This window comes from Pholcus phalangioides, unplaced genomic scaffold (genome assembly GCF_987345545.1).
Source record: "Pholcus phalangioides strain wild (caught in Gottingen) unplaced genomic scaffold, Ppha-v1.0 ptg000015l_1, whole genome shotgun sequence".
Lineage (NCBI taxonomy): Eukaryota > Metazoa > Arthropoda > Arachnida > Araneae > Pholcidae > Pholcus > Pholcus phalangioides.
In genome coordinates this window covers 66680549-66706422 of record NW_028301608.1, presented here as the reverse complement: position 1 = coordinate 66706422, position 25874 = coordinate 66680549, and the positions used below count along the sequence as shown (strand labels likewise).

At 34.6% G+C, this 25874-nt stretch overlaps 1 protein-coding gene across 1 annotated transcript; it reads left to right on the top strand.

Moving 5' to 3' along the window:
* Positions 1-1095: 1095 nt before the first annotated feature.
* hd (humpty dumpty) lies at positions 1096-25874 on the top strand. Its single transcript, XM_089244138.1, has 12 exons — positions 1096-1344; positions 4325-4526; positions 8679-8781; positions 10114-10221; positions 10350-10520; positions 15127-15245; positions 17959-18006; positions 18299-18477; positions 18810-18921; positions 19418-19531; positions 19888-20083; positions 20698-25874. The coding sequence occupies exons 1-12, from the start codon at positions 1329-1331 to the stop codon at positions 21034-21036; spliced, it is 1707 nt and encodes a 568-aa protein (XP_089100264.1). The 5' UTR covers positions 1096-1328; the 3' UTR covers positions 21037-25874.

Genomic DNA, 25874 nt, shown 5'->3' with positions numbered 1-25874 from the left:
CCAACTATGGAAAGCCAGAACTTTCAACCATAATGTCTTTGCCACCCAATGATTGAAGGTACCGTAAAACAAAAACTTTGGAACTGTCCTAGGCTCTAGATCAAAGTTTGAAAACCAACCTTCATGATACCGCGGCCAATCGGTTATAATATATCCAACACTATAAGGGAGACTTCAGTGACGTCACGAGCTTCGCGCGGAGGCCTTCAGCTATAGAAGGTGTTGCTCTGGCCTGACGGATGGGAAACAGTATCTAGACCACAGAAGCCTGTGAAAGAAACCGTAGCCTCCACAAGCGTGGAGCTGGCAGGGCTCAAGCCCGGGAACCAGTTCTGTCTTAACGCATAGGCTCACCCGAGCATGGCCCGGGGCCTCAAGAGAAGAGGGGGGGGGGGCTCAGAAAAACGAGAGGTAGTTGTATTTTTCGGGGATTTTCCATGTAGGGAATAAGAAAAATCACTTGGCTCTCGGGCCCATGATGCTCTTAAAACGGCCCTGCCAGGAACCCAGAAGAGTTCTTAAATTTTTTGTTTACTAGACCGTGAAAAATCTGGTCTGGGACCCATACCTAATTTTTAAAATCATTGTACCAAATTTCGTAGGCACCTATGCACAATTTGAGGCAGTGTCGTCTTGACGCATGGGCCAACCCGGGCACGTCACGGAGGCCTTGAATGAAGAGCGGGGGGGGGGGGGGGGGGGGGATAAAAAATGATATATGGTTAAGATTTGCGAGATTAAGCATGTGAATTGGTAAGTTGGAATTTGCAGTCTGAATAGAGGGCTGAGCAGAATCAATTTGTCCGGGGGCCCCATGATGCTTTTAAGACGGCCTACACTTGAGGCCACATCTGGGCCGTTTTTCCAGGAGAGAGAATGTATAGCCCTGACTTTCGCAAAATTCTAAAAAAAACATATTTTTTCACGAAAAAGTGAAAAGTGGGGGGAGTTAGTGACAGGAAAAGAGTTATAAGCCACTTTTGCAGGATAGAATATCGTCAAACTGTAGCTCGCTTGTTACTTCATAGATGGCAGCACAAGTTCAAATATTTTGGGCTACTTTTTGGCTACTTTTGAAGAGGATTTTGGCTGGAAATTTTTTAAGGACCTGGCAACTCTGGCTGGGCCGGCCGTTGTGGTCAATTTCAAAGTTTGTTTTCACCACGAGTTCAATTTTGATTAGGTCGAGTTGATTACGGGATCTTGATTATTTTGATTTCGACTAACTTCAGTGCGATTTTCCCGCCCGTAATCAAACATGATCTTCTAATTGTTTTCCCACGGAAATTTAATCGTTGATAATTGACCAACCGTTTTCGGTGATAGTAATGAGTGTGATCCAGGGTAAGATTGTTATACTGTTATTGTTTATTTTTTAAGTGCTGATTAACTGCATTACGCGTGTAGATCAAGCTGGTGAGTGGTTCCCAGCCTGTGGTACGTTTACCCCCCGTGGGGTATTCGAAGGGGTTCTTAACTTCTTTTTTTTTTTTTTTCAGCTGCGACCCAAAATCAACAAGACCAACTCTGTGACCCATCGGTCTATTTTTGATTTGAAAATCTTATGGAATATACCTGATTAAAATAAAATGTTTCGTTTTCGAAATGGCTAAGATATTCCGTTAGTGGGGGTTGTGCCAGACTTGGCGATATCCAATTTCGACAAGGTTTTTGCTCCCATCCCCCGGTGACAATTCTTTTTCCACCAAACATGCTCAACATCCTGAAAACGGAATGTAGTTTTTTTTATTGAGCATCAAGACCCCCAGGTTGCAACCCGACGCATAACATAGGAAAATCAAAACACTTTTTTTTTTTTTACTACTAATCATGACATCCACACATTCTTTATATTCACAGAATTGAGTAGACAGTTCACTGGCATCACCAAAATTTGAAAAGAAAAATCATGGAAATGTAAGGTGAAATTTACCAAAAAGATTAATTCCGCAGGGATTGAAGTTGTTGTGAAGCCTCGAACCAACAGTAGCAGTTTAACACCAAAAGCACAATGGAGGAAAAACAATCTGCGCTGAAATGCCACTGGGAGCAGAGTATGCCGCAGCACCACTGTGCAATGAAAGTAAAATGACACAAAGCTCAACAGTGGAGAAAAAAGTTTGTCCGATGGCTAACGTACCTTTGTGTGAATATGCAAATGAAAGAAGGAACGTAGTGAAATTATCACTGCTACAACCATAGATGAGCTTTCAGTTTTACTTTGTCATGACGGCTCAGCGCCGAATATAAATATTAAGAAATAAGAAATTCAGCAGCTTACCGCTATGCAAATGTATTACAATATATTGTGCATCAATGAATGATAGCAAGGCCCAACTTTGCTGGGTGCTTGCTAGCTGTTGTTATTGTCACACTCACTAGCCATTATTATTGTCGACTTGATGCAACTGGAACCTTATTCAAATTAAATCTGAAAAACTTATTATTGTTGCCACATAAGTATCATTATTATTATTATTATGTCGTAAAAGATTATTTCTCTAAGTAGGTTTGATGCCCTAGTAGATAAACAAGACAGCAAAATCTAATTGGAGTAGGTAAGCACAGAGGAACATAAACAAACGTAACCAAGGTGTCACATTTGGCAATTTTCTGAAGGGTATCTAAATTTCATACCACCCTGAAAATCAAGATGACCCCAAAAAAATAAATTGTTTTAAATTCAAAAATATAATGCCATGAATGTGTGCATGTATGTGACTACCACAGTGGCTTCGAAGCTAAGGATGCTCGAGCAACCACAGTGTTCCATACTACTGGTCTAAGCACCCACAGCTGCATAACACTTCTGACACCTCTGGACAAACACTATAACAGTATCTAAGATGCTGATGGCAATAAGAAATTAAAACATTGCTGAAATAGATAAGGATAGCACATTGGCTTGAAAAATCATTATTGTCGCCAATGAAAAATTTTGTCAGAGCTAAAGCGCCAAGATAATCAGTTGACGACAAAAAAAACCACCAAATTTAGTTGCACCCTTGTTACAGAATAGTAGCGCGTTCGAAATCAGTAAAACTAATCAGTGTTGTTCAAACAGGCTGGGCCCATGTGTCCCCTCTACACGCACAAGGCTTAGGCTGGCCAGGGGCCTGGAACAATTATTATTTTTTCTTTCTTCATGCTGTAAATTCACTATAGAAAGGGCTAGTGAAAGATGAGCCATAAGCAGATTTCTCCTACAGGAGAGGCAAATCATAGAGGGTGTGTAAAGTGAATGAATGAGTGATGCGTTTGAACCTCTTCTCTCTCTCCCCCTGCCCCCAGCTTTCATTTATGCAAATAGCATAGCTGCCAAGTCTCCCAAATTTCTACTTCTCCTAAACTTCCCAAAATAATCTTATACAGTCAAATCCCGTTGTAATGCACTCCAAGAGACCAGAGAAATCGCTTCGCTATAATGAAATTTTGTTATAAAGGGATTCCAGGTTTTTGCATTGCTCCTATGTAAATTTATCTGGGGGATTAAGAAAGTTTGTTAAAACAAGATTTTTTTTCACTGTAAGGGTATTTATCAAAACGGAATTCAACTGTATCTTGAAAAATTTCAATCATGATTGCAAAGAAAATCTACTTTTTGGGTGGGGAATTATTCCCAAATAATTTACCCAAAAAAAAAGACTATTTTGTTTTTATTCTTGAAATAATATTACTAGCTTATAGTAAGTTGTTACCATTACGTCAAATCACAAAATTTTTTTTTTTTTTTTTTTTTTTTTCATTTTCAAGTGGAGGGAAAGACGAAATTCACCAAACAGCCACCGTCAATTCAACCTTTCGACATCTGAAGTTGACAAGGACTTGTATCTGCTTAGACTTGGCTATATGTTCCCTTGAGTCCGTATGTCCTGTTTCGGGCCCAATGGGGATTTTTTGTTGGTGAGATTTGATTTGGGAATAGTAATGACAATGTAATTTGACATACTGGTTGGCAATGATTGGCAACGGTTCACATGATGTCATGTTTTTGCTAGGGAGGAAAATCTCTACAATATTATTTTATTACTTTTCTTTATGAAAAATCCCCATATTGTTTTTAAAATATTCCTTTAATATTAATTTTTTTATAGGAAATTTGAATACATGCAAAAATCTCCCTGATTCTCATCTTCTAAAGTTGGTAGATATGCGATAGTACAATTTTTTCACTGAACAGGGAGGGAGCAGGGCGATCATTCTCCCTTAAAATTTTTTTTTTTTTGCCTAAGAATGTGAGTTTATTCATTAGGTAGATAGCCTATAATACTTGTGTGAAGTATATCTTTCTTTTTCTAAGTTGTTTCCCATTTCTTTTGGACAGGGAAAGAGAATGCCCTCATTTCAAAATCGCCAAAGTCTCCGAACGTGTTGAAACCGAAACCTTTATGTTTCAAAAGAAAACAGAAGAGGCTTTCTTACAGTCAACCTCTCAGCTCACGAGATGTAAATGTCCAAAGCATTGGAAAATCTTGTCCAGTTGGGTTTTTACTGAATTCTCCTGTCAAATGTATAAATCCATTCAAGTAAGCATGAAATATATTTACTTAATTTCAAATCGCTTTGTTTATAGAAGGAAAATCTCTGTTTTTCATTATGTTATTGATTTAATTTATGCTAATTAGTTAATCTGTGTGACTTATTTGAAAATGCTGCTTTGTGGTAGGTCAAAATTGCCCCTTTTTCTGTCTTGGCATCATGATGAGCTCTTGTAGCAAGGATCTGATACGAACCCCACTGGTGGAACAGTGGTTGTTGGCTGTGGTTTGTGTGGATTGTCACACCATTGTCATTTTCTTTACACAAGAGTTAATGTTACCGGAAGATAAGAATAGTGATTGCAGGGTAATGGTCTAACGCACTCATCAGGTAAGTGAGAAGCCGTGGGTTCGATTTCTCTCAAAGGCAATTGAATTTTCATTCCTAAATTTCTTATCAGCCAGCTGTCGAAACCTTTGTGTTAATAGTGGAGAGAGACATCATCTTCAGATAAGTGGCCATGTGATGGCAATGTCAGCAGTGTGAACTTTGGCCTGAATTAGGTCTGGCTGTTCATGTTCAGTCCCTTTCATTGCCTTCTTTAGCGTTGTGGACAGGGTTGGCAAAAATCCAACCCGCCCGGATTTTTATGAATGTGCCGTTTGCAATGTTACATATATATATTATATATATTAAGTAATAAATACAAAAATAGTTTGTATACATCTAATTAGATGTATACAAACTTACTAATACTTAGTAATTAGTGTTAATATATTGCATGATAAATAAATTTATCATGCTGATTAAATTTTATTGTACTAATTCTATGTACAAATTAGTATGAGTTATACTTTTAAAATGTTAAATCTTGATTTCTTTAAAACGTTTCTGAGCTTTCATGTACTTTGCATATGTTATGATAATTTTCTCTTCTTCCATGCAAAAAAAATCCTTGTATTCAGCCAGTAATTTATTTACTAATTTCTTTTTTTATTATTGTTTTGTTAAAGATTATAGGGGAGGGAGGTTGTTGGCCAAAAAATGATTTTTAGCAAAAAAACACCCAGTGAGTTTTTTTAGTTGGGCCTATACTTTATACAATGAATACCACTTATAACATTTTTCAAAATACCATTGTGAAAAGGTAAGTGGGAAAATGCTATAAACTGGAAATGTTAATGAGACGTTGTTGGAGTCATGGGACCATGAAAATAAGGTGTATTAAGCTGGAAAAATGTTTTTCATGGGAACGTTGTAAGCATAATCTACTGTATATGTTAGATTAACATTCTCTTCTCTCATGCAAAAAAATTGTATTCAGGTGGTATAAAATGCAGTGAAACTGTTGTATAATGATAGCGAAAGGATCAGTGAAACTTATTATTATAGACAATATATTCACTGGAATGTGCACCAGAACCAGAAAGTAATATTGTTGTATAGGTGATTTATTGTTGTACAGAGTATCATTACATCACTTGTTATATCACATAGGCTTTTTGTGTAACATGATATGTTCCTTCCTAAGCAAATGGATTGAGGGAAATACAAACCGTATCGAATGTAACAGACATGACAGCTTCCTCAGACACTCATTTCATTAATTTGAGGGGGGGGGGGTCTGATGTATGAAATATAGAAATGAACATATTTCTTTTCTTCACAACGGATATTGCAGAAGCTTTTTTAACAGGTTGAGATCAATAGTTATCAATATTATTGCACTTATGACTAACTCATAATTAGGTTCAGCATATAATTTTACAAATAATTTTCTCATCTTCTTATCTCCAAGTATATTCAAGAATTTGAAAACAAAGGGTTCAGTTTTTAAAATTACTGATGTGGCTAAAAACTCCAAATTTCTATATTTCCACGATGAAATATGCACTTTTAACATTGATTTCTGAGGCAGTCATCCTGTGCTTATCCTTCAAAGTAATGCTGATGATTATTATGTGAATAGGCTCGTATAGGATTTTTACTATATTAATTTCTGTCTAGGTTATAAAAAGCTAAGGCTAAAAAAGTTGTCATTTTGCTGAAGACTATAAATAAGCAGGATTTGTGAGCTAACACATGATTTTTAGCAAAAACTCAGTGGGTTTTTGTAGTTAGGCCTGTACTTTGAATACATTAGGATAACAATTTATTCTCCCATGCAAAGAAATTACATTCAGCTATATAACATTAAATTCTATTTTTAAAAAAATAACTAAGGCTTGGTAAAGTTGTTTTGCTAATGATAAATGTAAGTGGGATTTTGTGTGCTAACAAATGATATTTAGCAAAAAACCCACTTTTGAACCTCTGGGTGGTGGGCCCGCCCAGAAAAACCTGGGTGGGTTTTTCTGGGCTGGGCCCAGTTTACCAACCCTGGTTGTAGACTAGTGCACTTATCGGGTGAGTGACAGGACGTGGGTTCGATTTCCTGCAAAGGCAGTTGAATTTTTTTTCCTGGATCTCTCTTTGCATAAGCCGTCTGTCGAAACCTTTGCAATTTAACCAGGACCTACAGTTTATTGCTAATTATAAACTACTGCTTAACCATGCATGCACCTCATACACATTCCTCTATGAAATTTCTAACGAATTGATGAATACTGTAATGTGCATGTGAACGTAACTTGAAATTTTTTCTGTTTAATAGTTATATGTGTAGTGCTGCCATCAATTTTTCTAACTGAGTGTAGTGTAATAATTGTATCATTGTAGTCCTGTTGCTCTTTGCAACAAGATTTTTAATGGAAATATCAGCTCGCCTTCACTCCTCGAAGCATAATTCTAAACTGCAGTGTTTGATTTTTTGTCTCCCTGAAAGACTGGTGTGCTGACTTCTCGGTTGAGGACTTTCTGTGGTCCTCTATTCATTATTTTTGTTGTACTGCAGTGTCTAGAAAGATTCCGGCAAGAAAGAATTTATATCGTACCTCTAAATCCCAAAGCAGAATATGCCAACATCAGCAACGTACTTCACAAAACAATCTGAAAGAATTTTAAGAGAAGGATAGAATGTACTGATATGGGAAATTTTACTGCAGAACACTTCCAGTCAGCCGAGTGCTTGTTGCAGAATAATGCAAAACACACCGTCAAACCGAAAGATACCCAGGCCACATCGCCATATGGGTTGGAACTAAAGGCGCCATTTATCAGTGGTTGCCACAAGCTTGTTAAGGATAATATCTTGTTATCTATATTCTTCCCCCATTTTTAACCTGGGGCCTGAATGCAACTTTCTAGGTGGAGTAGACGAGCATCTTACCACCATGTCACCGACGCTCAGTAGTAGTATTAGGTCAAAATTATGCATCTATTCTCTACTTGAGGTTTAATTGAACAGAGGAAAACATGTGAGCAAAAAAATGCAACTTTACAAGCTTAGCAATCTTTCAAGAAGTTGCTATGATGGAAATTGTCCTTGTTTTCCTTGGGGAATAGAATAAATGTTTTACTCTAACTAACTAAAATACAAACTGATAAAAACTGCATGTTAACTGCCCATACGTCTATGTTGCTGAGACGTAGAGTTGGTATTCTAGGGTTGAATTGAGTTTGAATATGTGTTAAGTTTTATTAAATGCATTAAGGAATTTTATTTCCACAATTATGTTCTTTTTCTTTCATTGATAAAAAACAGTACAGTGAAACCTTGACATAACAATACTCTGCTGACCAAAAAATATATATTTGTAGAGGAATTATCATTATATCAAGAGGCACCAATTTTTAACACTAGAGTATATGCATTTCCGAACAAGGCTTGAAAACTTTTTGTTGTTGAGGAATTTATCGTTATATTAGATATTGTTGTAGCAAGGTTTCACTTTATTTAACTCTAGAAAATGAACATTGTTTACGAATTTTGTTCCAGTAATGCGCAGTGGATCCTGCTTATAACATTCTTAGTTAGAATGTTTTTCCGCTTAGTACAACTTATTTTTGTGGTCCCAAGTCTTTTACTCATCAAGATTTCTTGTTTAAAGCATTTTCCTCATGCCCTCCACAAGGGTAGCGCTGACAGGGCTCCAGCCCATGGACCCCAGTACTACTCTAATTTAAAAAAAAGAAGTTATAAATGGGATCCGCTGTATTTATGATCCCTGTGTTATTTGCATATTCATATTAATTGCAATTCCACTTAATACTTTCAACAGTCTAATATTGATTTTCTTCTATTCTTGTGTTAATTTTAGATGCATTGAGAAACGGAAAAGAATTGTTCTGGACGATGAAGACTCCTTTTTACATCGTAGGACTAGAAATGACTCAATCTCTTCTTCTTCCTCTGGATTTCATGTGAGAGCTGTTCATTCATTTCTAAACTGTTTGCTACTATAAGACTTGTTCCATTTACATCGAATTGCACATTCAATTTTTCAATTTAGTTCAAAGTGCTGTTTTTTATAGTTTGGACACTGGGGGGGGGGGTGGATTGAGAAAGCTATGTAAGAGTGTGTCAATTTTTGCTGTAAATTAGTTTTTTCTTTTAATTGATAGACAGTTGACAGGAATGAAATGCTTTGTTAGTTTGATTAACTGCTATGACTTAAATCAGGAATCTGTCCAGACATTTTTGGGAGTCCTGCTTTTGTGAAAATGGTTAGTATAGTGTGACCATGGAAAGATGGCTTCTGCCCTTGTATGACCTTCATTCAGGATTCATCCTTCAGTAGGGAGAAAAAGGGGGAACGAATAGTGATCCTGGAGGATGTTTATTTCTTTTTTTCCCATTTCTCCCTGCTGAAAAATGAACCTCTTTTCATTATGAAGATGATCTTCATAACAACCTTCATACAAGGTCAGAAACCATCTTTCCATGTGGTCACACTATAATTTAGTGGAAAGTGAAACAATCTAGTTAATTTATCGCACAAAAAAATAAAAATTTCAAATGTTTTTTTTTTTTAATTAGTATTAATGTAAAGGATCTGTGACAGACCCCTTTAAATATTTTATTCTTTTATGATAATTCAACCTGTACCAATTATGAAATATTGGCCATTGCAAAGCCAGAGGAATCAAAGAAAAATTCAGTTCCCACACAAATTTTTGAGAAGCTTAAAACTTAAAAAATTAGCAACTACACTAGTGTTGGTTACACTATGTAACCTCCAAAAAAAGAATAATGTTTTGTTTTGTTCTGCAATGAGCCCTCAGTTGACTGAAGATATTTAGCAGTAAAAATTCCTATAATAATGTTAATATACCCAGTAATATAGTAATCACTCTTAGAAAGTTTGAAGTGTCAGTATCAAAATTTTCTGTCACAGAGGCAGCTTGGGATTTGTCGTCAGCCTATTTCCATTTGTAAGAGAAATAATTGTAAAATGGTGAGCATCTATTATCACCATGCATAAAATAATCCACATGTATAGTGATGTTCATGTGTTTCTTGTTTGGTGTGCAGGTGGTAAATTTAGAGGAAAGATATAAATGGATTAATATAAATTCAGCGTGTGTGTGTGTGATTAGGTAATTGTGATAACCTATGGGTAATTGGGTTAAATTTGAAGATTTTTTATTGAACAGAAAAAGTAAAAAACTTAAAAGAATGTAGATAGATGTTATATCCATGTTGTGTTTGCAATTGTTTTCAATTTCTAAATCAAACACAATATTTTTTTAAAGGATGCTAAACCGCTGAATTATGATCCTGTTATTCCTGCACTTGTAGACGAAAATGCCCATTTAGGGTATGACAATCAACATTTTATAACGTCTTCTAATCAGAAAGATGTAAGTTAATTCCTTTTCAACATTTTCAATGTTCCGTGCAGCTTTTTGAAATCTTGTTGAAGACAGCTGTGTTTAGATATAGCTATGTTTCATTTTTAATTGGTATGCTATATTTTGTATCGATGAAGGTTGTGGAACGACCAAAGGAAAAATATCTTCCAGTAGATTGGAGCTTAAAAACAAAGATCCGTTTGACTTCAGCCAAACCATTTCCATGGCGCAGTAGTTTCAAGACTTCTGAAGAAGCTAGTGGAACAACTGGTTTTGTTAGATGTCTGCATCCAGATAGCCCAAAGCATGTAATGGAATTTTTTTAATTTGCTTTACGTGTGGATCTGTACATGCATTCATGATGTGCTTCCATAAATATTAGTAAACATATATGAAAATGTAACTCACTGAAGAAAAGCACCCTCTCCCTTTTTTTTCTTTTAATAAAAAGTCATCATGAATCATAAGTTCTAAATATTGCTGTCATTTCAGAAAGCAACACAGCAGTATTTTGCAGCTTTTTTAAAATACTTTTGCCAATAAAACTATGTGTTGATTCTAGGGTTTCCCTTCCCTGGTGTCCCTGTGCAAGTGTAAGCTAAAATGAAGTCAAGGTCTTCCACCATCTAAAAGAAATATTCACCAAACGTTTCAGATTTCATCTCAAAACTTTCTATTGCTACTGCATTCACGAGACCAATTTCATGTGTTTTTAGTGGAGCTGGAATTTTTATGACCTTAAAACTGGTAGAAAAAATTCTCACTGTAAAAGAATGCATTTGTGCACTATAAAAACTAAAAATATGCCTCAAGAAACCAAAAATGTACTCTATAAAGCAAGACAAAAAAAACTTGAAATTTTCATTTCCTATTTGTTGCCACTGTGGTGGTCGAGTGGTTATAGTGCCGGACTCGTGATGCGAGGATCCGGGTTCGAACCCCACAGTGGTGGTCGGCTGAAGTTGGTTTTCTGTGGTTCCCAACTTCAAGGCGCAAATGCGAGCCGATCTCCCCGTTAAAAAGTCTCGCCACAGAGAGCAACAGTCCTACAACAGTAAATCATTCAACCATAACACTTCACTCATAGTTAGGAAAAAAAACTGGGGGCAGATGACAGCACTACACAGAAACAAACTTTACGTCAGGTTGCACTACATGTACACGCACATTCCCGCATGTACCGATTCGTTGGGGGGATTCCGCGGGGGGGGTGCATGTGTGGTGTAGCAGTAGTAGGTAGGGCCTCCAAAAAATGGCTCGGGGATCCATGATGTTCTTAGGTCAGCCACCTCGTTGGGCAATTTGCCTGTTGTGGCGTCGTATTTGTATTTGTATTTCCAGTAACATAAGTTTTATCAAAATAATTTGAAAATGACAAGTACAGTTGAACCCTGTTATAGCACCAACCCCTCCCAGCAAAATGAATGTGTCATTTTCCAAGAATTTATACACTCCTCCTATCCTCTTGTTTTGTTTCCCCCTTCCCTCCCCCCCCCCCCAAAGGAGTTGGGGTTTAACATTTTCATTCCATTGTCATCAGTCAGCATAACAATAGTTTAGAGCATATGACTTGGAAAATAAAGAATAGTCATTTCAGGGGGATCTTAGGGAGCACAGTGAATATCTGAACATGGGTAGGGACCAAAAAACAGCCAACATATTCAAAGAAACATTTATTAATAAGGGAAAGTATACAATAAACGTACTGCACCCAAGTTTGTTCAAGGTTGCCAAGAAAAAATCTTCAACATTGCATGGTTTTTACTTGCTGGTCATTATTCTTTGAGTGCTATCCTTCAAATCGTGTTGAAAGAAGCTGTTCTTTCAATATCCGAGAAACGAAATGTATGATTATAAAACAAATACAAGCTAAAAGCAATGCTGCCATTGTTTCCCTTTGTTTTTGTACTTATAAAATATGTCGCTAAATTTATGCAGAATTAACATATTTTGAAATGTGTTTTTCCTGTTAAGTTTGTATCAAGAAATATTTAAGTAATTGTATTATTATAATTGTACAGTGTTTACAGATTTATGAATGTTCTTATCCTAAAATTAAATGTGTATGTATAAAGTAGGTTATTTTATTTATGGAGTAACATTAATAAGACACTGAGGTACAGTAGTTCATAATAAACGTGTAAATTTATGCAATGAAGCTTCTCTGAAATACTATTCCAACCATGTTCTGATATAACGCCAAACTTGTTACAGCTCCAAAATTATTTGAGACTGATGGTGGCACTACAACAGGGTTTGGTTGTATTAATGTATTTAAATGCTATTTTTTTAAATCAGTTTTTGCTTGGACTGAAATTCTTCAGTTTACTATGACCTATTACTTACTGATTTTACAGAATCAGTAAGTAACAGGCAGACTTAACAGGAGGGGGATCTACCCCTTTTAATCTCATTCCTGTACAAATCTTTCAGTTAGAAATTGAGATTGCTAGAAAAACACTCATTTTCATTAAAATCGATTGAATATGCAGAAAATGTTGGGAAAATCTGAAAAAATGCCTATAAGCAACTTAAAATCATGAACAAAAAATTTCATTCACATAAAAATAACCATATATTCTTATTACCAATTTTAACTATTCAATTCAAATTTCCCAAGTACTCAACTTCAAATGACATTTCTTTACATAATAAATATATCCTAAACCTACGACTTGTCTTCTATAAAGCACTAATTTTTCTGCGCATAAAATAAAAAATTTTGCCCACCCAAAATGAGTGTTTCCTTAAGACAACCTCATGTGGTCTTTGAGATTCCCTCACATATATATATATATATATATATATATATATATATATATATATATATATAGAAAAAATATTTTTTGCAAACATTTTTTTTACAGTGCTCCTAAAATTTATAGCACTTTACCTATTTAATTACGAAATATAACACCATTTCCTGCTTTTAAATGATAACTTCAAAAATACGTTGTTAACATACCAAATATTGAAACTTATTTTAATACTCAGACATAAATTTATACATTTTGATTGTGTTTCACCGAAGTGATTTGCTTATTTTTTTTACAAATAAATACCTATGGAAAAGTGACTTTGCCTAATAATACTCAAAAAATCATCAACGAGGCAAATGTCATCATAAGGCAAATACCAGGAAATACAAAAAAATTCCTAATGCATTTCGACACACTATGGGTGCCATCTTCAGAGGATAAGAGCATCATGCTGACCAAGTTTCCCACTTAGATTGAGTACCAAATCTTCAATCTTGTTTGCTCAGTGGAACAAAAGAAAACAATATGTCTGTTCAAGTCAAACGTCATAGCAAGAATGAAATAAAGCACCTGCATGTATGTTTGTTGCAACAACCTGATTGGCTGCTTAGGAAATGGAGCTATTCGATTATTTTTTTAATTTCCCCTCATAATGAATTTAAGCCATGGCGATGCGATCGATGATGTTGATTTACTGTCGTTTACTAATTTACTTTTGAAGGCTCGGATGTATGTGCCTTCGTATAAGCCTCAATCGGCCATGGATTTTCCTAATCACTTTGTGAAATCCATAGCCGATTGAGACTTATGCGAAGGCACATACATCCGGGCCTTCAAAAGTAAATTAGTAAACGGCAGTAAATCAACACCACCGATCGCATCGCCATGGCTTAAATTCATTACGAGGAGGAATTTAAAGAAAATTCAAATAGACCAATCGGACAGCTCCATTTTGTACGCATCCAATCAGGTTGTTGCAAAAGACTTACATGCAGGTGCTTTGCTTCATTCTTGCCATGACATTTGACTTGAACAGACATGGGTTTTTTTTTTTTGTTCTGCTGAGCAACAAAAGAGACAAAATTTGGTACTCAATCCAAGTGGGAAACTCAGTCAGGATGATACTCTTATCCTCTGAAGACGACACCCATGGTGTGTCGAAATGCATTAGGATTTTTTAGTATTTCTTGGTGTTTGCCTTATTCATTGACGAGTTTTTGAGAAATAAATACCTGTCCGCCACCTCTATTTTTTATACTCAATACATGTATTTTCTTGATTTGCCATTCACATATATGTATATTTTTTTCCCATACGTCTTTTTTTTCACACATTCAACATAGCAATACCAATTTCCCTAGTGACTTTTTAGTTTTAGCTTCATAGTATGTTGTCAGTACGGGTAACCAAGTTACCCCTTGTCAACTCATATGTAACTCAGCATATCAATAATTACGTCAGTCTGTAGTATGTTGTGCATATATTTTCCTCCTCCTCCCTATTTTTTCATCTTGTATAAGTGAAAGTGAATAAATTTCTTCTTGGAAATTTCTTTTTCTTGGAATATATATAAAAAACATAAAAAAATATACAATGTCATATTTATGCCTATCCCTAGTTATTAATTTTTTACAGCTGTGTCGCTTACAATAATGTGCAGTTTCCTCCAGAAATCACTTCAATTCTGAATGTGGTAATTCCCTCCCCTTCCCCCAATCTGAATGCCCTTTATTTATTATTATTATTCAATTCAACCCACTTTTATTATATTCCCTCTTCCAGTATGTGAAATATGTGTTGAACAGCTCACTGACATCAATGAAATCATTTTTAGTCTTTTATACTATTTGTTTATTGTTTTAGTCTATTGAACCTTGACATAAAAGATGAAACCTTACCTTGATATGCTACTGAAAACAAGAATCTTGTACCATAATCCCAGTAGCCAATCCAATGCTGCATTCAAAATATATATATATATATATACACATACACTGTATTTTGAATGCAGCATTGGATTGGCTACTGGGATTATGGTACAAGATTCTTGTTTTCAGTAGCATATCAAGGTAAGGTTTCATCTTTTATGTGTGTGTGTGTGTGTGTATATGTTTTTTATATATTATATATATAATGTTTTCAATGTTTTTTACAGTGCTCTTTAGACTCAAGTCATGGGGCCAAATTTTATCAACAATGCCTTGTCTGGATTCACCCATCTATTCCTTGGTTGAATTTGTTTCCTCGCTCCAACCATTCTGAATCATTCAGCAGGTAATTTCAGTTTATATCAACTATTTAATGCTGAGAAGCATTTATCCAAAGATATTTAAAAAAAATATCTATACAAAGTTGTACATGCTTTGTCCTAACAAGTTTTGATAGAACTTTCTGTAAGCTCTGAATGCATGTGTATATGTAATATTTTTCTTGGCCCAACCGCCACCATACTTGAAATTTTGAGAAAATAGTTTTGAAAGCTTCCTGCACTTACAATAATGTAGCACCTACCTGAATTTTTTTTTTTTTTTTTTTTTTGAAAAACACAATCCTCAAGAAATAAGCTATGAAAATTATAGAATAACATTCAAATATCAACTCATTAAGTTGAATTTTCTAACAAATATTTGTTTGTAGAATATAAGAAAATGGTATTTAAGTGAGAGAGAAAAATTTAATGTTAAAAAGGTGCAGGAGATGTAATTACACCCATGCAGCGGAATGGGCCAAGAAATACTTGCATCATAATGCCAACTTTAATTTAAAATTATCTAGAACAGAGAGGAAGCTTAATCATAACTAGAGCCAGGATTATACACACGAAAAAAGTGACGAAATATGCTCTAAAAATATGCAAATATGCACTTAAAATGCCAAAATATGCGTAAAAATGCTAAAATACACACAAAAATGCAAAAGTGTGCATTAAAACTTAAAATATATATTAAAAAATCATAAAAAGTTAAGAATTATCAAAAATGAGAAAATATGCATTCAAAAAATCACCATACAAAAATTGCAGATATGCTTTTAAAATAAATATTTTCTATTTCTTAGTGCATATTCATTTACAAAAAAAAAAATCTTCACATATAACCTGCATATGCAAAAAACTTCTACATATTTTCGATCTAGGCATTTTTTATTTCTAGTTTGTTGCAGCTGCTCAGTAATGAAATACTGGTAACAAAGGAATTTCAACACTATTTCTAAAAAAATTGAATGCTTTTGACATATCTCTAGAAATAGCCTTAATAATAAAACACTTGATATTTGGAAAATACAAACATCTCTATTAATTCACTAAATTCTACCTGAGGTGGCAGAAAATCTGGTGTTCTAAAAATACAGTGAAAACACCCCCACCCCCAGATGCGGTCACCCTTCTTTTACGGCCAAATAATATTTTCCCCTTTTGTATAACGGAAGTATTCATTTCGAATCCCTGATCAACGGCCATGCCATCTTTACATGTGAATTTTTTTATCCCGCCGATGAACGCAAAAGAGAGGTTTTACTGTATTATTAGCAATATTTATTTGAAAGATCATAAAAAAGTGATTATGCTTAAATAAACTTTCAAAAATATGCACTTATTCTGAAAATTCTTATATTTTATGCATTTATATGCATTAATGCAAATGCATGTAATCCGGGCTCTAATCATAACTTTCATAAGCAAAAATGATTTCTATCCCCTTTATATGAGGTGGAACCCCCCCCCCCCCCTCCTGATATAACGATACTCTTTGCGAACCAAGAAAAAATATTGTAAAAGAGATTATCATTATATCAAGAGGCAGCATTATCATCGCATATCAAATTTATGCTGTTATCTTTTATGAATTGCCATTGTTAGTATCACTAAAAAAATGTGCTTTTATGTATTTTTTCACCGCAAAAAAAACTTCAATTGATTAGTTGATTAATAAAATTCAGTTAGATGTATTACCCCCGTAGAGGCATTCATCGTTGTACTTTTTTGTCATGCACACAAAGTATTTATACTAATTACCTTCTTAGCACTTTTGGTGATCCTGTGGTGCAAAATACTAATGTAATGAAACGCATTCAGAAGAACGAAAACAAGTGATGAAGTTAAAATCAAGTTCAAAACAATTTTAAGCAAATTATTAAAAAATATCATTGTAGCGGTTTTAAGAAGTAAATTGTTATAGAGGGATTTATCATTATATTGAGTTTTGTAGTAGCAAGGTTTCACTGCACCTTAACCATTTCTATATGGAGGGGGAGGGGGTTAGTCTTTATTTTGCATTTTTAAATAATCGTCTAATGCAGCGGTTCTCAACCGGTGCTCCGTGTGCACCTCCCAGGGATTCCGCTGCGACTCACAGAAAATAAAATGAATTAGTGAATTTGATAGGTAAGTAAATAAGAGAGGCCTACAAGGTTCTGCCATCAAAATTATGTACAAGAAAGGGCTCCGCCATAGAAATTATATACTGGAAAGGGCTCCTCGAGTCAAAAAAGTTGAGAACTGCTGGTCTAATGTAATTAAAGCAAATCAAAAATAAATTTTGAAAAAAATCTATGTCGGGGGAATAATTGAGAAATTTTGACTTAAGAAAGAAAACAAATACATTATTATAATTAGTTTAATTAATAAATAATATATTAATTATCAATAAATGATTATATTAACCAAATGATATTACAGTCAAATCCTGTGACTAGACAAACTCCAAGAGACTGGTGAAATTGCTTTGTTGTAACGAAATTTCACTAAAAAGGAGTCCTAGGTTTTTGCATTGTTCCTATGTAAACTTATCTGGGGGATTAGAAAAGTATTCGTTAAAATGAAATTTTTTCGCTGTGATGGTATTTGTTAAAACAAGATTCGACTGCACTGCCATAAAAGATGAAGAAAAGAAATTGGGATTATACCATTTACTATGCATTATTACATTTAATTCATTCTGTTTCTCAAATATATATACATAATTATTTGAATACTTTTTGTTAATAGTTTCCCTCCTCTGGATGAAAAGCAACAAGATGTATTACACTCCAACTGGTATGTACATCCATGAAATTATTTTTGTTATAGTCTTGAAAAATTGAAGTCTCGATATTCATTCTCTCAAACTAGGTTGATGAATTGCAAAAAAGTGTGTGTTGTGACTCAGTTAAAATTATGTGTGTTCTGATAACTAGTTGGTATCATAATAATTGTGAAAAATTAATTTTTGTAATTCTTTTTTATTCTCATATCTATTCATATTTTTTATGATAATTATTTAAATTATAATCAGTTTCATATATGAATTAAATGCATTCATAAGAAACATGATTTTCTTTAATTACAGGTGTGACAGTTTCCGATCTCTTTATCAGCTAGTAAGAATGTGTCAATGCCCGTTTTTTTACCTGTGTGCTCCTACATTCACTGTGCTATTTCGAGCAGGTGGCATTGCATCTCTGCTTGAAATTCATGCAGTCATCACACCAACAACACGAGGTTTTAGGAATGCCTTAAAGGAAGAAGGTCAGTTGATTGTGTTTTCTCTTCATTTTTACCAAGTTCCTAGATGTTAAGCATAAACCTTAATATACAAACTTCATAGATAGTCATGTGTATTTCAAAGGGCCTGTCTTGGCATATTTTGGAAATGTACTGATTTTGTCATATTTAAATATGGTCATCCAATTTTTAGACATTAACATTCCCGCAGAATGGTTAAAAAAACTATGATGATCTCAATTACAATAGCAAGAGACAACTTTCCTTTTTATTCAATATTCCACTCTACAAAGTTGATTATCCATATCTTCAAGAAATTTAATATTTTGTTTAACCCCCCCCCCCCCACTTTTTAGGAATAGAATTCACGATGCCTTTGAACCACAGTGAACAGCAGGATGGACTAAATACTGATGAAACATCCCAAGGAGTGGAAGAAGACCATTCTTTAGCAGAAAATCTTGACAGGTGTGAATTTTAATGTTCGATGTGGATGAAATATCTTTTATTAATTCTTTAAGTAGTATTGACGAGATACCTCGTCTCCTGAAAGGAGTCTAATTTTAGCATTGCCAAGCCCTGATATTTAGTGAAGTTGATTTCTTAATGAAACACCTTTTCCTATACCCCCTTACTTTGCACTTGTTGAAAATCGGAATACTTAATTAAAAAAGAGATGGTATTTTGTAGGGTATTATGGTATTTTCATCTACATATGACTTTTTTTTTATTACTAAAATGCTTGAAAGATGCAGAAAGAAAAGGGAGGGGTTCAATGGACTACAGCTCATTCAAAACATTTTAATTTTGCATCTATCATAATTTCTAACAAAAACAAGGATATGATTTCAAAATTAATTTTCTTATGGTTCAAATGTGTGACCAATTTATAAAATTTTATTTCTATCAAAATAGTTTTTACTTGTAATTTTTTATTTCAATGATTTATAAATTGAATTTTCAGTGAGGGTAAAGAATATGGAGCTGATGGTGAAGATGAAGAACCTGGGACATGGCTTGAAAGTCTTGGTCTTAGTCAAGAAGACTTTCCATTACTTAATCCTAAAAGGATTAAAATGTAGGCTTTTCGTGTATTTGCTTATTCAAGTTTTTAATTTGCTCATGATTTATATAAAACGTTTGTCTTTGGCCGGAATTACACTATTAAAGTATGATACCTTCGGATTACCCAGTAAAAGATTTGTACAAAATATGAAGAAAAAAAATTATCCTGTTGTTTACATTTGCTCGAATGTAATGATACGCTTATTGGTTGCATTTTTCAAGTTTTATAAAAGAACTTTTTTTAAGAATTACATAGTGTAATCCCGGCTGTAACAGTTTTCTTGTGATTTATATTTTTTATAATTTATAACTGAAAGTTCTTGTGTTTGCATCATACTTTTTTCTATTGGTTTTTAACATATGATTCAGGGAAAAATCAAAACGTAAAGGTATTGACCATCGCCCAGAGTCTGCTGTCTTTATTGAAGGATCAGAGACACAAGCGCTGGTAAATTTCCTGTTGAATTACCCACCTTGCACCAGCAAAACAGGGTCTTTGGCCGGAATTCCGCCAACACTTCTATCACCAGTGTCTTTTCTAGGTGCTACCCTTCATTCTCACAAGGTAACAAACAATATGCTATGATCTTTAATGCATACATGTCTATTGTATATTCATGCACTTTGCTTTTCTGTGTGAGGGAAAGATTAAATTTGTCTGTCTACACTTCAAAAGAAAAAAGAGAAATTGTTAAAATAAAAGTTAAAATTACACAAAATTAAAAATTTTTAAGCTTAGGATGTTCAAGGTAAAACGTCTGTGTAAAATTCAAAGTCCTTGCGCAACACTTTATCTAGGGCACAAAGGGGTTCCCCCACAATAGTTCTAGAATGAAATAATATTGAAAGTGATAATCACACAAAACAATAACTATCAATCAGTAATCGTACTCAGATACAGACTCCTCAAATGGGGGGGGGGAGGCGAATCACAGAGTATAATGAACTGGGTGGGGACAATTTCCACCTCTGCTTTCCCACCGAAACGAATAATACAATTGCATTAAAACAATAGATAATTGTAGTTGAGAATGTTTCTGTTGATTTTTTAAAATTCAAGATAAAAACCATTATCATTGCCTTCTGTGTTCTTCATCTGCTATAGTTCTGTTAAGATGAGTAAATTATTATTTTGCAGTTTTTTCAGTTTCAATATTTCAAAATCGAAATTTATTTCAGGTAAGGCATGGGAAGATACGAGATGGAAACACAGACGTCTATGCTGTCGAACTGAGTGGTCCCCTGCTTCCGAACACACTCCATTCTCTGTGTTCATTATTGAATACGACCCAAGATGGAAGTTTTTCTGCCACAGTGTCAACATTTCAGCCATCATCTGCTTTTGCTTTGCTCGACCTTCAAAACTCTACAGTTCCTCTTGCTTTTACTACAGAAAATCTGAAGGACTGTGGTCTACCTAGTCATTTCTTGCAGCAGATCTGCTCAAAGAACCCTGCCATTGCAGATGGTGGTATCAATGCTATCACTGCAGAAAACTCTTTGTACACTTGGACATAATAGGACGTGAAAGTTTATGCTCAAGTATATTCATAATCAACATTTGCCTGGTGTGCGCGTTGGAATGAACTAATTTATCTGTTAAAATACTGCCTTGCTGTAGTTTTCATCTGTGATACACCCAGGACACAATATACTCTCTACAAATTATTAAGACTGCGTAATGAGACTTTTTCTAAAACACGGTTTTATAATGCATTTATTGTTTAGGGTGTGACAATTCAAATATTTTGGGGTTATATTATATTCAAATATTACAGTGAAAATTCCAGTGATCAAAAGAATTCAAAATTGTTTATCCTGGTTAAGTATTTCATTATCCTTAGAGAAAAATTAGTCCTGTTCGAGAATTTAAGGGCATTGATGTCATTTTTATGAGTTGTCTGTGCATTTGTTCCAAAAAGTTTAATTTATAAATGGTCAAAATTGCCCAAAACCCACCATTATTTGATGATAATGTGACGGTAACTACCATTCAGTTATCAATCTCATTCTTGCGGAAAAAATTCAGAGATGTGTGAAATATTTTTTATTTAATTCTTGTACCTCAGAGCCAGAAAGAATGCAACTCCAAATGTTTGTTGTTCTGAATTTTGCATTAAATGGGGCCCAGGTGGATAACATACTCGCCTACTGTAGCGAAAGATGTTTAGATATGTTACAAGTTCAATGCCTCTATCAGAGGCATATGATGAAAGATTTGTCTTTGTCAGAATGTTTTCTGACATGAAGTGCAACAGAAACAATAATAAAATTATCATGGAATGCATCGCTACTTAAGGAAGTTTCCAGCAGGGGGTTATTGCACTAACCTCTTGGCAAGATTACTCAAACCTTGTTAATGAGTCACTTGGGTAATGCATCACTCTGCTTACTGGGTCACTTTTTGGAAATCCCCCTGGAAATTTTCCTCTATGGGGTTTTAATGTTATTAAACTCCAGGTAATGTGCCACCCAACGTAGCTTGAGAAGACACTTTAGTGAAAGCATTATTTCAAAAATCTCCATTCAAATCAGAAACTCTTCATACTGAATAAATTGAGCCAAAAGTGATTCATGTAAATCTAACAATCTGAGTATCTAGTGTTGTGCATAAATTTTAGTGCTACCATCTATTTTTTAAAATAGTTATCACATTTTAATGACTAAATATTTGTACTATTGTTGGTCATTCTCTGTGGTAAGACTTTTTTATGGAAAGATCGGCTCGCATTTGCGCCTCAAAGTTGGGAACCACGGGTAACCAACTTCAGCAGACCTCCCACTGTGCCGGGTGGGGGAGGTTCTGGGGATGTCAGTCCATCACTATGATCACGTAGCTACATGGTGGCTGAGAATAGAATTTACAAAAATGGAATATGATTAATTCTATTTTGATTGAACAATAGAATTTGCATTACTTTGGTTCATCTCACTTCCTCAAAATACCAGTTGTCCCCTTCTGAAAGAAGTTACTGACTACTGCCCTGGCTCTGGGGTAGATTTATTCTATATTCTCAACAACAGTAGAAAGGAATCACATGGGGGAAAAAAATTCTGCGAATGAATAATGGTACTCAAAATTTATTTATACAGTTAATTGTTATGAGACTGCAATAACAATGCATCTAATATCATCTCCTTCGCCTTTGCTGTTTAAGAGATAAAAATTAATTTTCATAGAATTTTTAACCTTTTCAGTACCACATTATGAAAAAGTTTTTGGTAGGTCAGTTTAGTTCCAATTAAGGCTTAAAAACAAAAAAATATGTATCATTTAGTGCACAGCAATTTAGTTTTAAATAAAATAATAATTATACATAATGCAATAAAATATACATAATATAGATAACGCCATAAATATACATACAATACGATAATATTTACAAATTAACTTGCTATAAACAACAAGAGAGAGGGTGACTATCGTTTAGGGTAATTTACAGAGTCACTGTTTGCAAATCTTTTTGCGTGACATTCAAGAAGAACCTAATCCAATGACACTTGCTTTTGCCTCTTTTTTAGGATTTCTGGGAAATGGTAAATTGCAGTGTTCTCTCTCTCATTGGTGATTCATTGTTTGCACCTTGCTACAGCTTTATTTGGGTGGTTCTTTTCTACAGAGTTTTGCACAGATTCCCACACATCTCTCTAATCTAATTTTATATGTGAGAGACCACCATACTTCTCTCCTCCTCAGACGAGATACCGTCCATGAACTCTTGTTGGTGCATGCAAAAGAGATCCATCACTTCATCTACCATCAACTTGTAGACATTTTTCAGTCAGATATTCAAATCAGATTACCACCCAGCTGAATGAGGAATGCAGCGGGATAGTCTGTATATGGACTGTGCAGAGCACACTTAATGGTATGGGTCCTTTCACACACACCAATTTTTTCCAGACGGAAAAATGCCGTATGGTTTGCCCTCTGGTCATCATCTTTTCTTAGCCATTGGGCCAGCTGCATCAGTGGATGGAAAAAATTAGTCCTTTGTAAAGGGTCCCACATTCTTTCTTCAGTTCACTCTTCCCCCACCCATTGAAAAAAGACAGGCAGCATTTTTCTGTCTGGACTGAACCAGTGTTTGAAAGGGGTGTGTGTAGGCCCCTTTCACACACATGGATTCAGGAACAGAAAACTCGCTTTCAGCAGAGAGTAACTCTTTGCTGAAAGTGAATCACTAAACATTTTTCTGAGCCAGAGTAATGCATAATTATATTTGGAATTTTCTAGGAGGCTTTGGCTAGAGAAAATACAGTAAAAAGACTATCAACAATTAGGAGCAAATAGCATGAAATGACTAGTCTCATTTCCAACCATACTAGGCTGTTGCAAGGCTGAAAATATGATCTAACACGCCATATTTAGATCATACCAGTTCATTGGGATTCGATGGTGCCATGATGCAAAGTTGTCTTTATGCATGGGCTCAACCCGGAAAGAAATAACTCTACAAATTTTTTGCCCTGTGGAATAAATGCAGTTTTGTTCAAAAACAAAACCTCTGATGTTTGTTCCAATAAATTTTATCATATTAAAAACATTTGCTTTTTTTGATTCAAAAAGAAGATAGCTCCCAATCTCAGCCTAGTGTAAATGTAAAATTTTGAAATACTTGGGGAAAATTATTTATTTTCCAATTTCTTCACGGAGCACCCACAAATCCTTGGCAGAGCACAGTTTAGAAACCCCGGCATTAAAGTATAGACATTTCTAAACACGACTTGACTAAATATCATTCTAGAGGAATTTTGTTATAACGTGTGTTTTTTATTTTTTGTGTAACGTGATGTTGTAGTGAGGTTAAAACTGTATGTTGAATAATACATAGCTGCCAAATCTCCCGAATTTTTCGGGAATCTCCCGAATTTTAACTTCATCGCTTGACCTCCCGAAAAGTTCTTAAATCTCCCGAAATTTTACGAAAATCACAAAAATTCTTAATTGTCCCTAAAAATTTCCTACTTCATTAAAAAAAATCCCCGCTTATGAAAAGAATCCCTAAGGAATTTCTTGTGGGGCATGAAGCAGGGCCGTCTCTGCATGAAGCCTCTTTTTTTTCCCTTTCGAAATGATGTCACACTTCGTAAATGGGGAAATACCCTTTTTAAGGAAGTTTTACAAACCCTCTGATGGTAACAAGAAAGTTGATTGTCTTATCGTGCAGGGGAATGGCTTAGCAGCCAATAGTCCTGGATAATAATTGAAGATTATAGTGACGCTCATATGGTCAAAAATTCTTTTGTTGAAGTTACGTACGTGCGATATAACAAAGCATGAATACTGATAAGCAAAAACATATTTAATCAATTTTAAAGATACTTATTCCGATGAATTTCCTTTCATCAAACGTTCCAGAAGAGGGCAGACTTTTCCTTTTTGTACAAGTTGTGTTACGGACATAAACATCGGTCATGGTGGAAAGAGTGACATCATCACTCATGTGAAATGAAAAAAAAAACAAGCAAGTGTCACAAAAAGTCAGTGTTCTTCAAAAATTGACGGTGTTTTCCTTCATCTTCCAATGATTTTGGGGTCATTCGCGCAGAATGTTTGTTCACAGCGTTTCTGATTGAACACAATATTTATTTTTACATCATTGATGTTTTGACCTCCAATTTCACTTGTTTTTTGCGTAGGAATTTTATTCCCAAGGGTTTAACTTCCATGTGTGTAAAATCCCTATTTTAATTTAACTTCAGTTTTTGAGTAGGGATTTTATTCCCTACGCTTTAACGTTTATGTTTGGAAAATCCCTATTTTATTTGGAAAAATCCCTATTGTATTTATTAGGGAGTGGTTTTAGAATAAAATACGGGTTTGCGCGAAAATCTCCCGAATTTTCATTTTCAAAAGTTGGCAGCTATGATAATACATAATAATGAATATTTATTTATTTTACCTCAAAGAAAGCCAAAATTCATGTTATACATTTTTTAGGGAACGTTTGTGTTAAAGCAAAGTCCCCCCACACTTGTGCTATCACATGATAATCATAAAGCAGTTATACAGCCTTTATACTCAAAAGTGTCGAAACTAAACAGTGTATGTAAGGGATGATGCAGGGTTGAGAAGAAAGTGGTACTTCAAAGTATCCTCAGTACTGAAAGGGTTAAATGGTCTTGAATTCATGTAAGTTTTCACAATAATATGCTATTTGTTTGTATATTTAATTTTATGCAAAACGTGGCATATGTGGAAAGATCATCTGGATATATTTATAATTTTGTTTGTTTTCTGTTTGATCAATGTATAATTGCATTGCAATTAAATGCTATTTTTTGGAAAATGAATTAAATCATGTTTTGATGCACTGCCTCAACAAGATCTGTTATAAACACAGTGAAATTAA